At 33.7% G+C, this 17,831-nt stretch overlaps 1 protein-coding gene across 1 annotated transcript; it reads right to left on the bottom strand.

Moving 5' to 3' along the window:
* Positions 1–8: 8 nt before the first annotated feature.
* On the bottom strand, positions 9–3,886 carry LOC139855565 (protein LURP-one-related 7-like). The gene is made up of 3 exons (XM_071844803.1): positions 3,518–3,886; positions 949–1,164; positions 9–643 (listed from the first exon to the last, which is right to left on the bottom strand). Exons 1-3 carry the CDS (start codon positions 3,776–3,778, stop codon positions 497–499), a joined length of 624 nt encoding a protein of 207 aa, XP_071700904.1. The 5' UTR covers positions 3,779–3,886; the 3' UTR covers positions 9–496.
* Between the last annotated feature and the right edge of the window lie 13,945 nt (positions 3,887–17,831).

The raw sequence follows: 17,831 nt of genomic DNA, 5'->3' as shown, positions 1-17,831 counted from the left end.
TTAAAAAGTTGATACAAATGTTACAAGAAAAGATCACTACCGTACAATCAAGGTGTGCATGTTAACATAGAATCACAAGTCAGGAGATGGGAAATCATCATATATCATCATATACAATTAATAAAGTTCAAGCTTTTTTATTACCAAACACATCAAAAGAGGCTGAGGGTGATAGTAATCTGCATCAGTAGAAGAATGAGAAGTCGAAGATTGAATACCAGTAACCAATAACTAAGTTACATAATAATTGAGTTGAAATTTGGAAGTTATTGGATTGTTTGGACTTGGGATGTTCCTTCCAACAAGATCAAACCTTGCAGATTCATATGTAAAGGGGAAAATGATTTATGACCCTGCACACAATCATGTACTTACATCGTTGAGTCATAAACTTGGAAACACTAATGATCATTGTATTCCCAAGTGCATCAAGCGGAAATGTACACGTTAAGGGGGTCTGAACTATCCATAATCCATATGTTACAAGAAACTAGTTTTAGATCCACAATTTTCGACCATAGAAAAATATCACGGTCAAAGCAACAACGAAATCACGATCAGCATATCCAGGGAATATTGTTAGCCGAAACTTATTTCTTGGCACAATTACATTCCGAATCCCAAGCTTGTACATAAGACTAGTCTGCGTGTTAAGACAACAAACAATGTATCATTTATCATGTTAATATCCTTATCACCATTATCATTCAATAAACCGCCAACATCACAACCCCTTAAATGCCCCTTATGAAATTTGGAATTTTAATCTATCTTAAAGCCAACTGCATTGGCAATTCTGTTCTGTTAAGTTATAAGGATCACTATACATTTAATACAGTTTAACATATCTTCTATCTATACAGTTTAAATATTTATGAGTTGCTGGCTTAATACAATGTCTAATTCGTAGCCTAACAAATTATGTGTCAACAACAATATGAGAAGTACCTGTGCTACTATGGTTTCGCCATTATAGATGGTACAGGATCTATAGAAGGGAGAACCTCTCATCTTAAAAATGGACTTCTTGGGGTCATCTGGATTTGCATTATTAAGGAGCACTTCAAACTCGACTTTATTAAATGTGTTCATCGTTCTCTCTGCTCTGAACATTATATCCTTCTCTTCACTACTGTCCTTCCTATAACCATGCCAAGTTGCTTTCTGCACAACAAAATGAGGCAGGTTTAAATTATGGATAGGTTAATTGCAAGGTGAAACATATACAAATTCATCAATATATGTGTTAGCCAACTTAAAAGAGCTCCTACATGCACTTGCACACTGTTAGTGGTTAATTAATACGAGTAGTTACCAGTGATTGATCTTGAATGTGCAAGTAACTTGGGTTTATTAAATTCTGTTTTCAAGTTTATATGATTCAAATAGGTGTTGTGATTTACAATTGATGAACGTCACTGGTAGAGTAAGATCATCAAATGGAAATCTTACTATGATGCAAAAACAATCAAAAATATACTTGTGATATAAGTAGTTTTGGTAGCATATTCTAATGAGCTAGCTACGGCATGATATTGTTAGGTTAAACCATAACATGTTATTTTTCTTCTAGAAAACGTGTGAATCAGTTTTACACATCGTTGGAATTGGGTATTGTTGTTGTTGTTGTTGTTGTAAAACGTGAATCAGGATGTTTCACGGTCCAATTTCGTCCTTTTGGGAGTGCAAATTTTAAGTGATTATTGTTTAGGTGTGTTCAAAATAAGCAACAATCTTGTGTTTCACTAGTTTGAATATTTTTTATACTAAATACCACTGTTGCAAAACACCCCGTCTCGAGCCGTTGCGACGTACATTGCGATGGTTTGGTGACTAGCCCGTACCGTCTCGAATAAAACTGTCTAGTATGACAGTCAACTGTCAAAATTCGGGTCAAAGTTGAAAATAATCAGGTCAAGGTCTCTCAAAATTCGGAAAAACCAGAAATTCGGAAAAATCGGTCAAATTTGTCGTATTTTAGGTTGAATATTCTGTATTATATTAACGGTGATAGCGATTATGATTACAAATTAGTCAATTAAAGTTTTTGGCTTTAAAATATGAACACATATATACATTTATATACTTATATATTTAAAAGTCAACTTTGGTCAACGTCCGTCTCGACCCCGTCTCTAACGTCTCGACCTTTTTAGGACCCGACCGTCTCGACCCCGTCTCACGTCTTTTGCAACCTTACTAAATACTAGTCAAATTGTATATAGGAAACCACTAAATTACCCCCAGAAACTGCAATGAGCTAGTAATCCAAACACACCCTAAAGATGCATTATTATGCATTATAAATAAAAAACCCTATCCTTTTTGTATATATATTGTCTATATGAAAAAATTAAAGACACTGTAATTAAAAATCGACATCAATTTGAAGTTCAAAGTCATGAAATAACAGAATTTGAAGTTTGTTAGTTTACATAACTGGAATTTGAACTTACGAGGAAACCACTAAATTTAAAGACATGACCCCTAGAATTAATGGTTTTACTGAAGTAAACGTTAAACAGTCATTCTTAGGGGAGAACAACTTTTACAAAGTACCACTCAAATTGTATAGGACCCTTTTGTGTTTTAAATCCTAGAATCGCCACCGGTTGTGTTTGACGAAACTAGCTTGTAGCTAAGTCGACAGTTTGTGGTTATTTTTGAAGCCGGAAGGTGGAGCATATTTACTTTTAATTAGTGTTTGGTAAGAAACTTAAAACTTATAACTATGAATTTATCATTTCATAAGCTATTTTTTTAGAACTGCAATTTTGGCATCGTATCCTCTCACCTGCCACCCACACACCCATTAGGAAGAAACTTCCCGCATCCATCGCGCAAAGCGTACTGCGGAATGCTTTAGGTTAGGAAGGTGATCCTCACACACCATTTATTGATCCATGTACTCTTTTGTCTCATAAACTTCCAGTTATGCCCCAAGATTAATATAGGGAGTTGAACTTATATTATTATCGTAAGTATAATTAAGGGTAAAATAGGTAAATAGGTGTACATGAATCAAAAAGTGGTGTGTGAGAATCACCTCCCTTTAGGTTAACTGCTTGGCCCGCACAGAGTGAATGATACCAGAGTCACAAAAAAACTCCCCAAGATTTGAACTTGCACCTATTTTTCAAGGATACTAGCCCAGAACCAACTGAGCCTTTTACAACTCAACCAATAGTTCCATCATTTCATAAGCTATTAGCTTATTTTGAAAGCTAGTTCACTGGCTCTTCTTTCTTTTTCTAGACTTTAATTTTTCCGTAACATTATCATAAAAAAAGAATTAAGCTCCCACAAACTGCGATGAGCTAGTCATCCAAACACACCCTAAACATGCATTATGCATTATAAAAAAACCCTATCCTTTTTGTATATATATTGTGTATATAAAAAAAAAAATCAAAGACATTGTATGTAATTAAGAATCCACATCAATTTGACGTTCAAAGTCATGAAATAACAGAATTTAAAGTTTGTTAGTTTACATATAACTGAAATTGGAACTTACGAGGTTATGAGCAATGTAAATAAGGGGAGTCCCGGAAGAATCAGCAAGTATACGGTTGAATAAGTGATGCGAGTGTGATCGGTGAACGGAGAAGACTAAATTACCATCAGAATCGGTTAATTTCAGGCCTCCACGTGTCAATTGCTTCTTCTTTGATAAGAAGAGATCAATTGGGATACCATCGGAATTTGGTTTATATTCAGATTCTTCTGAATGACAATCCTCTTCCTCCTCCTCCATAGAATTACATGAATTAATCATGAAATAGATTGAATCGGTTGTAATTTTGGTTTATGTTGATTTTGATCGTTACTCAAGTTATTGATTTTGATCGTCTGAGTCAACAAATTAGCTATGTAGTAGCACAAATAAAACTTTGCTGAAATATAATTAAACTAGACTAGATAAACACAGCATTAATTTTTATTTTAGGCACTCATCTAAAAAAAAAAAAAACTAACTTTTCTATTTATATATCTATCACACAATAATTATAATCAGTTTTTTCCAAAAAAACAAAAACTATAAATATCATTAACTCTTAAATTTAATTTTTTTATTACCCTTAATCATTTATTCTATTTTAATTTATTCACTTTAAAAAAAAATAAAAAATATTTAAATTACTTTAATATAAGAGCAAAATTGAGTAACAGCGATGATAACTTAGTGGTTGGAAGACATATGTCATAAAACGATGGTCATGGTTCAATCCAAGCCCAATGTCCCTTTAAACATAGGTTACCCGATTTCCCTCTCACATATTAACCGTGTGACCGGTCGCTGCGAGACTTCCAGAGAGTTAGTTTTACCCTTTTTAAAAGCAAAAATGATATTTATCAAAGTAATTTTAGATCTACTAAAAATTCTAAGCTTATACGGAGTACATTTTAACTCTAAAAGCCTACGAATCGATCAAAATTAATATACATATACCATAAGGTTTTAGATTTACAAGTTCTTTATAAGTAGGTCATTAAGATGTGAATGAACGAAAAGAAAATATCAATTTATTAAAATGAATGAATCTAGAATTGTTAACCGGGTACTCGATTATCATGTGAATAGAGGAAAATGCTAAGATTTAATAGTTGAATAGCGCTGATATGATCAGAATAATTTCATAATAGCATCTCAGTTCTAAATTTAATCAAATTTAATTAATTGTAAATCGTAATTTATTGATATATACTATTTAATTATTATTAATCTAAGATATAAAATGGTGGTGCGGTTAAATCAATGTAGATATTCTTTATTTCCATAAAAGAACCACAAACTTCAATTAATTCAGTTAATATAGTTATGATATAGATAATTCAGTTTTTTGCTTGGCCCTTTTAGCGTTCGAGATGATCAACAACCCGATCAATGACAACTTGCCACTTGATGAGCAACTGACACTCAAAAACTGTTGAGACGGTTAAAAAATACTTGCATGCGTAAGCCCGAACTAACAAAACAACAAAGAGGTTCAAATTACTTTACTTTTATTTAACTTGAGTAGAGAAAAATATTAATTGCATAGCGCTTCAAACTATGCTCGTGCTTCCCTAGTTCCACTACACCTACTTGCTTGAAAACGGCTAGTCACAAGTCACGAAGCCCCATTTGGGGTGTCGTGGTGTTGTCAAATATTGAATGGCGAAAATACATGGCCGTTATATGTGCTCTTGTGAACAAAATCTATCTTTTTTAGTGTCGATGTGTTTAGTTAAGAAGTTCAATATGTTATGTCAGTTATAATAGAGAAAAGTCTTATAAATATATACAAAGTTCCCTTTTTCATGTATTTTTATTTTGGGTAAGGAGTGTTAGAATGTTATAATTCACCCATAATTCTTATTGATCAAAGAGGCCAAATATATAGTACATGATCTGATCTCATATCCCTTGATTTTAAGGATCATACATTTAATATGAGATATGGATAGATATGCCTACATTTAATGCTAGATATTACATAAGATATTGTCTACATCTAATATCCGTTAACAATGTTAACGGATATTAGATGTAGACAATATCTTATGTAATGTTAACGGATATTAGATGTAGACAATATCTTATGTAATATCTAGCATTAAATGTAGACATATCTATCCATATCTCATATTAAATGTAGGATCCCTAAAATCAAGGGATATGAGATCAGATCATGTACTATATATTTGACCTCTTTGATCAATAAGAATTATAGGTGAATTATAACATTCTAACATGGTATCAGAGGGTTTGATCCAAACCTAGTCAGCCGCCTGTGTGCCGCTTCTGCTCTACCACCCATCAAATCTTCCTAACCCCATCAGAGCCGAAACTCTACTTCGGTCTTCTATCCATCCACCACCGTTCGACTCCTACAGTCTCGAATTTCATTTCCTGAAATTTTTGTATCTTTCCCAGCGTGTCCACCTCCTGCCGCCGTTTTTTTCCGGTGACTTCGTTCTTCAATTCTGACCAAACCGTGGTGTGTATTGGTCGTTTCCGAAACAATCGTTTTCTAGCCCAATTTATCTGTGCTGCTAAAACTAATGATAATAATAATTGGGAAAATATTCAACTTAGCTGCTGCTTTTCTTCTGATTATGTTGAAAAAGTTGAGTTTTTAAAAGCAAAAGGTGAGGTGTGGACCTGAGTAATGATTCACTTTCTCAATTCTAGAATTCAATTTCACGAGATGGCACCTACCCATATCATTATTATTATCATTTGGTCCCACTAGCCACTTATCATTTTATATATATCATTGGCGTGAAGATGAGCCGCCTAGCTAGACTAGGTTCCAAACCTCGAAAAAAAATAAGAATAATAATCTCTTCCGATAAAGACTGGTTATCGTCGACAAAGTTCAAAGCCCAAGTCCTGCTCAATCCTTAGGCAAAGTAAGCCACGTCGTAAAAAAAACGTTACGGAAAAGGAAACGCAGTCAAGCAATACGCAACCACATCAACGAATATCAGTCTGCTCGGAAAGAAGAATGTTATTTAGTTTTTAGCGTTTTAATCCAGTTTGACCGTTCATTCCTCTCCCGCTCAAACTGCGGGGGGATGTTAACGGATATTAGATGTAGACAATATCTTATGTAATATCTAGCATTAAATGTAGGCATATCTATCCATATCTCATATTAAATGTAGGATCTCTAAAATCAAGGGATATGAGATCAGATCATGTACTATATATTTGGCCTCTTTGATCAATAAGAATTATGGGTGAATTATAACATTCTAACAAGGAGGTATTAAGACCATATGTAGTGTAGCGTGGTGGCACCGATTTCACCACCATCACGCCACCATAGTGCCACTATGTGGCGTGATGGAACCAATTTTTCTCCGGCGCGATGGGAGTATCACGGGAAGAAGTTGAAGTGTATAGCGAATGAGACGAAGCCAAGTGGATTGGGGCTTTTTATGTGAGCAAGAATTCTTATCAGATGCCTGATTTAATTTAATGATTTAATGGAAGGAAAAAAAATAATTGAAGTAGGTTACGGGTTGCAGAAGAGGAAAGCATGAAGATGAAGATGATATATTTGATATAATTATACATTTAGTCTCTGAACTATGTTTCAATGTATATAAATATATGCTAGTATTATTTAAAGTTTAGTTCTAAAAATTTTAAACTTTGTTAACTTAATAACTAGTGAATACTCAAAATAATAGTTTAATTTTTACACACTAACATTTCATTCTTTCATCCCCTGCTTTTACTATCATGTTATATAATCCCTTTTCACCTTCTTTATTTCTCCTCCGATATGACTAATTCTTTGTTTAATTCTGAATTTCCCCATCTCTCCTCAAATAAGGCTACCCCCAAACTTCTTCTTCTGCTCAGTCTTTTAATTTTGGGACTGAGGTTCCGACACCTTTGCCTCTGTTTTCTTCTCTGGTTCCCGATGATAGTGAGCGTTTGGTCAACGGTGGGTCTTCACCGGTTAGGTGTAGCTCGACGTTCGAGGCTCCAGGCTCGACTATCTTTATTGGTAGGTTGGAAAAGGAAGTTAATAGGCACATGATCGAAAATGTGTTTGGGAAAATTGGGCCAATAGCCGAGATCAAGCTATGGGATGCGAGACGATACGCTTTTGTTACGTTCTCGGAAGTTGAAATTGCCGAGAAGACGGTGAAGATTTTAGACGGTGCTCGTGTTTTTGGTAAACAAATTTATGTGGTTGGCCAAGAAGATCTCGGGGCGTCTCCAACACTGAGTTTGTTAAGGCTGCTACGGTTAATTCTGTTAAGTGTTGTTTGGAGCTTAATGGGGAGGTGGTTATGAAGACGAACTTGAGTGTTTTGTTTGTGGATCATCTACTTCTTAGGGAAGGTAAAATTAAAGAGTTCTTGGTCCGGTCTTGTGCTGCGGTGGAGTCGATTTGCAAGGTTGGTTTGTTTGGGTGTATGGTTGTGTGTTCATCGGTTGAAAGTTATAACAGAATCTTGGCAGCTATTAAAGTGGCTGGAGGATTTGTTTTGATTGCTCCGTTTGTTAATCATGATTCGGTGTATAGTCGATTTGTTTGGGTCGAAATTAGAGGTGTACCGGCCAAATTCATATCGGATGGTAACATTCGGAAGGTGGCTAGCTTGTTCGATAATGTTCTCTCCATTGCCAATTCGTCTTCTAGGTTCGGTAATATTGGTTCGTTGTTTGCATTTGTTCAATCTTATTATCTGAAGCACGTTCATGAGATGGTTGCGGTTAATTTGGAAGATGCAAAAGTGTGTTCGAAGCAACTTTGGGGTAACGAATTGGGGCACATGGCCATTTTTCTTCGATCGTTGAAGATGGATTTTCGGCGGATGTGATCGAGAGTGTTAATTATGATATCAATGTGGGGCTGTTTTTGTGCAGTTTAAACAGGGGGTTCTCTCCTGTTTCGAGTCCTTTTCTCGATGGGCAAAAGGACATACAAGATATGGAGGAGGCTACAGATGTTGTTGATGATGTTGTAAGAGCTTCCGGGTGCTTTGACACTACCGACGGTTTGGTGGGGAATAAGAGTAATGATGTCGGCGTTGGGGTGCGCTTTGTGACAACCCGGTCCGACCAAATTTAAACTTTAATCTTTATATATTTCCGACACGATAAGCAAAGGCTGTAATGTTGAATCTCAAAAATTTTAGACTATGTTTATACATTCATTTAACTTTGACCAAACCCCGACGATTCACGAACTATAGATATGATTGTATATATATATGTATGTGTATATATATATATATATATATATATATATATATATATATATATATATATATATATTATAACTTGAAAACGTAAACAAAGTATTAGGTATAATACTTTACATGATTGTATTTACCGACGGAATTGAAAGATAATATCAAATGATTGAATTATTAAGATTCATTATGATTCGAGTCTCTGTTGAGAGGTCCACTTTGAATTAGGAAACCTTTCCTTTTAACGGTATTCGGAATAATTGGTAAAGTGATTTACAAGTAAGAACAAAAGTTAGTAAAGATTTTTGTTTGATTTCCAATACATGCTTTACTATATTTCACTCGTGACTTTTGTTAAGTTAACAATTTAGTTTTCATATTATTTTACGTGAAAGTGAAATTTGGGAATATAGATAACTTAGAAAATAGATATCGACGTTTTACCTTAAAATAATTTCATACGTTCATTTAATCTTTGGACTTTATTTCACACTTCATCAATACTTAGTAATTCAAAAACCTGAAACCTTTTATATATAATTTTATTTTTCAAATACGTTTTATGATATAATGATTTCTATTACTTTAACCCTTTAACAAAATAATTCTTAAATATATACTAGTTTTGGAAAAACGAAAGGTATCATATTTATTTGATTTAGTACTAAAACGTTTTCTGCCTAGGAAGAACTCTATTATCAAAACATTTTATAATATATTTTGTTAATGAATTTTGAAGAACTTAATTAAAGCTTTGTATTGAAATTTTGCAAATATACTCTTATTTCAAAAAGATAAAGTTTACTAAATAATAATTTCGAAACGAAATTAAATCCTATAATGAACTGTGAAATATAATTAGTTTTGAAAAATTATATATTGTGAAATAAATATTTCGAATATATATTTCGAAGTGAATATATATACATAATTTATAATGTAATAAATTTAATATTAATTATAAAACGTTTTGAGTTAAAAGGATACTATTATATATATGTATATGTATATATAACGAGACGATAATTTATAGAAGCAAATGGCCAGAACATTCAAATGATTAATTTACGTTTTGAGTGGGATAGTTTTTCATTGATTTGAGTCTTGTTATATATAAAGGTACGTTACACAAAACATAAAGTACTAGTTTTCTAGGCGTACGAAACTTCGTTTGAAAAACCGGAACCGGGACATTAGTCGAGTAACAACGTGCAAACCATCGGTGTTAAAATTACAAGTTAATCGTACTCGTAAATATAATAGAATATTTAAATAATTATAAAGATTAAATATATTATATATTAATTAAATTAAAACGTGTGTCGGCAAGGAGTTAAATGGATACCAGCTGCCAAAGTGAGTCATGCGATCGCATGACTGTTAACCACATACCCCATGCGATCGCATAGGGTGTGGATGGGTGAAAGGTCCTATAAAACGCACGACTGGTTCCAGTTTTCATTCATATATCCCATCTATCTCTCTCGTATTATATATATATATATATATATATATATATATATATATATATATATATATATATATATATATATATATATATATATATATATATTAATATTAAGATTATTAATTTTATTATTATTAGTATTAGTATTATTATGAGTGATATTATTAGTATTATACATAAAATGCTACGACGAGGGTATGTTCGAGCTATTTCAAAACGAGTTTTTCGAGCGGGATAGGACTAAGGAAATTATGGGTTATAACTATGGAGGTTATGGGTATTGTTCGGGGGTATGCTCGTGAGGTCAAACTAGTGTTTATCATCTCCATTGCATCTACATACTTTCCTGCAATATTGAATCTCAATATTGATACGTGAGCACTCATAACTTAACTTTTATATATTAATAGTGTATCCCTGACTAGTGCTCGAGTATATATGATTATGCATGCTTGTATGTTTAATTTCGTCGTTAAATAGCTTATGATAGATCATGAATTTAAATACATATGCGATTGAGATAAGGTATATGATATGCATGTCGTTGGAAAGCTGGCGAAAAATTAATAACTTTTCATTTAGATATCAAATGGTTTCGATGAACGGATTAGAAGTTATAGTCAACTGAATTTTAGTATTATTGTTAAAATGATTATTATTACTATCGTCGTCATTATTATTATTATTATCTAATAATAATAATAATAATAATAATAATAATAATAATAATAATAATTATTATTATTATTATTATTATTAATATTAATATAAGTATTATTATTAAAAATTGTTACTGTCATTATTATTATTATTGTTATTATCATTAAAAATTATTATTAATATTATCGTTATTATTATAATTATAATTATTAGTATTATCATTAATATTATTATAATACTTATTAATATCATTATCATTAAAACTAATATTAGTATCATCTAATTATTATGATTGCTATTTGATCATATACATAGCATTGTATATGTATATTTTATTTGCTAAAGGCCAAAAGCAGAATTACGCGAACTCTAAAGCTAAGCTATGCAATATTCGCTGAAAATAAAGTACAGCAGTCATGTTTCCGCATTAATAAGGGACTGCGGTTTAATCCGCTGAGTTTCCGCGGACGGTTAGGTGATTCGCAGACCGCGGATATCTCGAATACTATAAATAGGGAGCTTGGCCTCTCATTTATGGGTTGTTGATTCGCTGCCCTTTGCCCAAGCCTTTGTGAATTTCACTTGTGACTTTGCCCAAGGAATTTCCACATTGAGTTAAGGTGAATTATGCTAATTAACAATCAAGACCAGGTCGGGGTGGTTGATCACTTGATTGATAAAGTGAAAGACGATCATCGGGGCCCAAAATAATCATCAAACGCTCCATCCTCCATCATAATCTTATTGCACTCGATCCGTAATTAAGTAACATCATTAATTAAGGATTGATCAATTGGCGCCATCCGTGGGACACGTTTTACGAATTAAACTGAAAATTATTTGTTTTGCGCTATCAAACGATTAATTCTTTAGTTTAATTTCAATCGTGTTTTTGTTGTGATGATTTGCAGGCGAATACATTTAAAATCAGTGGTAAGTTGCTCGATTGCTTAGAATAATGAGTAATATCTGAAATAACGGCGATGTAGTGGTTGCTGTGCGAGCAAATGCCCAAAAAAGAGGAAGAAAGCGAAAGTCAGCTAAAATGTATCATAATTGGCAATTTGCGCCAATTAGTTTCCCGAAAATGCAGAGCGATGATTTTTCTGAAATGCCGATAGTAGTATCGTGCAAAATCGCAGAAGCTGAAATTACAGTCATGAAAGTTCATGTTGATAATGGCAGCAGTGTTGATATTATCTACGAACAATGCTTTGTTCAGCTGCCGGAGGGTATTAAAGCAAACCTACAACCAACCGCGGTTTCGCTAACTGGTTTTGCAGGAGAGTCTTCATTGCCTATGGGCATTTTGCCATTAGAAATCGAGCTAGCCGATGAAAATGACAACGCTTTGGCGCGACAGGCGCAGTTAGATTTTTATGTTATGCGAGCCTCATCTCGCTATAACTTGCTGCTGGGAAGAACCACTATAAGTAAATTTGGAATTATCCCGTCTACAATTCATGGCATGATCAAATTTCCAACATATAAAGGGGTTGCCACAATATGTTCAATGAGGATTGTGCCTATTTGTGCGGCTGTTAACGTAAAAACCGCAGGGCAGGAAACTGCTGATGATGAGGATAATATGGAAATTATTAATCCCGCATATCCAGAGCAGAAAATTAAAGTGGGACGCAATATTAGTGCGGGTACTAGGAAGCAAATAATCCAATTACTTGTCCAGTACATGGATGTTTTTGCTTGGAGCGAAAATGATATGACTGGTGTTCCGCGTCATATTGCGGAACACAGGCTTAATGTAAATCCAGCCCTAAAACATATAGTGCAAAATCGAAGGGGTATGGCCCCAGACCGCGTAAAATGGTTGTGCGAAGAAGTAGCAAAATTGGTGAGAGCTGGAATTTTGCGCGAAGTTCAATACCAATCGTGGATCGCGAATCCAGTGTTGGTGAAAAAACCTGATGGTTCTTGGAGAATGTGTATTGATTACAAAGATTTAAATAAAGCGTGCCCCAAAGATAACTATCCGCTTCCAGAAATTGATTTAAAAGTGGAATCTTTGCATGCTTTCCCGTATAAATGTTTTCTGGACGCGGCAAGAGGTTATCACCAGATTACAATGGCTCAAGAAGACGCAGATAAAGCCGCATTTCATACGGGCAAAGGCATATATTGCTATATAATGATGCCTTTTGGTTTAATTAATGCGGGTGCGACATATCAACGTTTGATTGATACCGCGTTTGACAAACAAATAGGGCGTAATCTTGAGGCTTATGTAGATAATTTAGTGATCAAAAGCACAACGCATGAGCGAATTATTGAAGATATGCGCGAAACATTTAATACACTGCGAAAAATAAACATGAAACTCAATCCGCTAAAATGCAGTTTCGGTGAAACTGAAGGAAAGTTTTTGGGATATCTTGTTACAGAACAAGGTATTCAAGCTAATCCAAAAAAGATCGCGGCTATAGAAAATATGACCGTGATGTTATGCGAGGTGTATATGAAATAGCTTATATTTTACAACGAAATACTATTAAATACGATACAATTTTACACAAGATATTTATTTATTTATAGAATGGATATACTTAAACCTTGCTACAACACTTATAGGCAGTGTACCTAATCGTACAGTAGTGTAGTTTTTAGTAAGTCCGGTTCGTTCCACTGGGAATCTTTTAAACAAAGCTTAACGCTATATAAGTTTTAATTTATAAAAATACAAATATATATAAGTAATATTATTATTATAAAAGGGGGTTTTTACCGTTTAATGACCGGTTTGTTGATTTTAAGAACTTTAGTCGCAGTTAAAACTTAATGTAAAATATTAAATAAATAAAAGACTTAATTTAAAGTGTAAAGTAAATAATAATAATGAAATTGCAATAAATAAAAGTGCGATAATATAAACTTGCGATAATTAAAAAGTACAATAAATAAAAGTGCAATTAAATACAATAACAATAAATAAAAGTGCAATAATTAGAAGTGCAATTAAATATGAAAATAAAGGAATTATGCTTATTTAAAACTTTCGTAATCATGATGTTTGACGCGTTGATTTTAGTTTATTCCCATGGGTTAATTGTCCTTTGTCCTGGATTATTTAATATGTCCGTCTAGTTTTTGTCCATAACAGTCCATCAGTCATAAATATAAAGTGCGAGTATCCTCGTCAAATTATCCTTATATCCGAAGTTAAATATTCCAACTAATTGGGGACTTAAACTGTAACAAGATCTTAATACTTTGTTTAATAATTACACCAGGATATCGACTTCGTGTAACCCAAGGTTTTAATACTTTGTTATCAATTATGCCAAGTGTCCTTGTACATAATTTCACCCCTGTTTTAATAATTCCATAGACTATTAATCCATTCCCTTGTCCGGTTAAATGAACGATTATTCGTACATATAAATATCCTGCCCATCGTGTCCGATCGAGTGTATATGGTTATTTATAGGTATGTCCAATTGTAAATCTTTATATTAAAATTAACAAATTATCATTTAGTTAAACAAATATAAAGCCCACTAATAGCCCATAGTCTAATTTCCACAAGTGTCGTTCTTTTGTCCAAACCCCAATTATGGTACAAAGCCCAATTACCCAATTTTAGTATTTTTAGCCCAACATCATGATTACTTCGGCTTAAATAAGCATAATAATAACTTAGCTACGAGACATTAAATTAAAAAGGTTGAACATAACTTACAATGATTAAAAATAGCATAGCGTTACACGGACAGAATTTCGACTTACACCCTTACAACATTCGCTAACATACCCTTATTATTAGGATTTAAAATTAAAATTAAAATTAAAATATATATATATATAAGTTTACGTATGAGTGAAGAGAAAAAGATGTGTAAAAATTCGGCCGAATGCTCGGCCTTTTATAGGTGGATTTCTGACTTTCAGGGCTCCGCGAGTGCGGTGGATTTTGCTCTTCAGAGCTCCGCGAGTGCGGAGCTGTGGAATCCAGCTCACACAAGCTTGGCTCCTAGCTTGCCGACGGTTTATATAATATAATATAATATATATATTAATTTTAAGAATTAATTATATATTATATTATATTCATGTGCATAGTTGACTTGTAATTTTTAGTCCGTTGCGTCGAGCGTTGAGAGTTGACTCTGGTCCCGGTTCCGGATTTTCGAACGTCCTTGCGTATAATTTAATATCTTGTACTTTGCGTTTTGCGTTTTGTACTCTTGTAATTTTGAGACATTTCTTATCAATAATTGGAACCTCTTTGATTGTACTTTGTACTTTTTAGCTTTTTGGTCGTTTGCGTCTTCAATTCGTCGAATCTGTCTTTTATCTTCACCTTTTATTATTTAAACGAAAATCACTTGTAAATAGAATAATTGCAACTAAATGCTTGTCTTTCTTGAGGGATAATGCTATGAAATATATGTTCGTTTTTAGCATTATCAAATATTCCCACACTTGAGCGTTGCTTGTCCTCAAGCAATATAGTCTTGAAATATACTAGAATCACTTCTTTATTCTTCACACTTTGTACATCAGTGATTTCATTACGGCAGTATGAACAATGGTAGTAACGTTATGGTTTACAGTCCCACATGACTATAAAAATTTAGATCCTTTAAGGAAATTGGATCTTTATGAAAACATTTGATCTTTTTGAAAATTCAATCTAGCTTTTACCCTAGATAAGTTTTCCGGAATAACCCTTCACCGATGTTTGCAAAATATTTTTGTGGGTTTGGTGGGTTTCAGATTTGAAAATTTTAGCTCAAAACTTGTGGTTTTGTGTCACCCACTTGCTAACCTTGTATTGGGAAAGCAACACGTCCAGTATACTTGCTCCGAATATTACCTTTCGGTAAACTACCGTCCGGTTGTAAAGGAAAGTGTTGAACAAGCAACTGTTAAGGCAATGTCCCCTGACATGCTTTTAATTATGGTCTATAACGTGTCGGACGCAATTACTATCCTTTGTAGGAGCAATAGTAAAGCTCACCCTTATAATTTTCCGGTCTGGCACAAGGTCCTGTCTTTGACCATGCTATGCAACCACCGTTCTTACGGTTGACACCCGATTTGGTTCAGGTGACCTAATGAATTCTAGGTGAATTCCTAGGATTTTACGTTCAATGGTAATGAACGCATTGAAAATGGGTTTTCAGAAAACAAATCGGTTTGTAATTTTGATCAAAATATTTTCTCGTTCAAGCTCGAGTTTAGATATCATCGAATTCCATGAGTTTGTAATTCTCAATCTTTAAGGTCAATCTCTAGGATTGAGTAATATCAGGCTTAAAAGCTTATTTTTAATCTTTTAAGGAGATTATCCTTTCTGGGGGTCTGATTCATTAGTCTTATCAAGCTAATTTGCACGGCGTCCTCCCCATTTTACAAGACAGATCCTCTCATGGTTAGGATAAGTCTGACCACTTGGCGACCTTGTTTGATGCTGAGGTCCGTGAATTTCCTGCTGATTTTAGAGATGACTTTTCTAGATTTTTCGTCAACCTACAGCTGGTCTGGACGACAACTTCATGACCTAAATCAAGAAGCGCGTTTCTTTTTCGGAAGACTTCCTTTAAGTGATGGAATTGATTCATCGTGTAGATCCATCTTTCTTACAGTAAATCGGGTAAAACTGTTTAGTTTAGTCCAAAGCAAAAGTATCTTCAATTATTTGTTACAGAAATATGTGACATATGTTTAAGATAACTTGGTAAATTTTCCCACACTTGGCTTTTATTTTCTTTTATTTGCCTTTTTATTGTCCTCTATTCTATTTTAAATGAATTCTAACATTTTGGTTTGTTTCTCAATTTATGTCCTTTCCGAGGTAACAATAATTTCGGTGTTAACACCTAGTTTTATCGTTCATAAATATGTATAAACATGATTTTGAGTTCATTTAATTGAAAATTTTGAAATTTTTTACTAGAAGTGGGTAGTCAGTATATAAGACTAGGGCTGTTCTTTTTTATCAGAGAGCACTAGATTTTAATACAACTACTACGTTACTAGTATTTTTAATGGTAACCAAGTGTTTAAGTTAAAAATTTTAAAAATCCGAAAGAATTTAACCCCTTCCCACACTTAAGATCTTGCAATGCCCTCATTTGCAAGAAATCAGTAACAATTTAAATTATTGAGGGTGATTAGCGTAGAAAAATGATTAAATTTTACCAAAGTTTCCAAACATATTGGCGTTTGTTTGCTGAATGATAAATGGTGCACATCATTTGTTCATTCCGTCTGTTGTTACATCACATTTGTTTTTTCATTTTTGTCGTCAAAAGTACTAGCTTTTGCTGAACTTAATGCCAGTGTTTGAAAATGCGTTGTTTTACCCTGTTTTGTACATGAGATAAACTACAAACACATATATACATATTTTTGAAGTTGGGTTTTCACACCACATTCAAAAATTATTAAAATCTAATAAAGTTAGAAAATTATAAAAGCTATTATAATAATAAAATAAGAAATAAGAAATAAGAAAATTAAGAATTAGTAACATTACAATAAAATAAACAAAAATAGAAAATTACGGATGAGGAGGATGGTTCCAGTGTGGGTCCCAAGCGTATCCATAGATGCTGTAAAATGCTTGGGCCGGGTCATATGTAGGATATGGTGGTCGGCTCTCTAAAGTCCAAGGAGCAAATTCGGGCATAACGGTAGGAATGTAGTCTCTACCTACGTGTGTACAATGACTTATGATTTGGCTTTGATGATACTGCCAATCTTGAAATGCTTTTTGTCTAGCCATTTCATACTCGTGTCGAGCCATAAAAATTTTCATTTCCGTCATTGGATTACCCCCTCCCGGTTGACCTTGCTGTTGATCTCTCTCAACCTGTGGATGCCTGCCATCATAACGTGCTGCCGCGTTGTTTCGTTTCTTTAAGACCTTAGCACCATGATAAACACGCAAATCTATTCTATCGCGAGGTTCTGGTTCTGCCATTAATAATCCCCCCCCCCCCCCGACTTCTATCCACACCGAGATATTCAGCAATCA

This window comes from Rutidosis leptorrhynchoides, chromosome 6 (genome assembly GCF_046630445.1).
Source record: "Rutidosis leptorrhynchoides isolate AG116_Rl617_1_P2 chromosome 6, CSIRO_AGI_Rlap_v1, whole genome shotgun sequence".
NCBI lineage: Eukaryota > Viridiplantae > Streptophyta > Magnoliopsida > Asterales > Asteraceae > Rutidosis > Rutidosis leptorrhynchoides.
The sequence above is the reverse complement of the archived record's forward strand: the minus strand, read 5'-3'. Positions and strand labels throughout refer to the sequence as shown.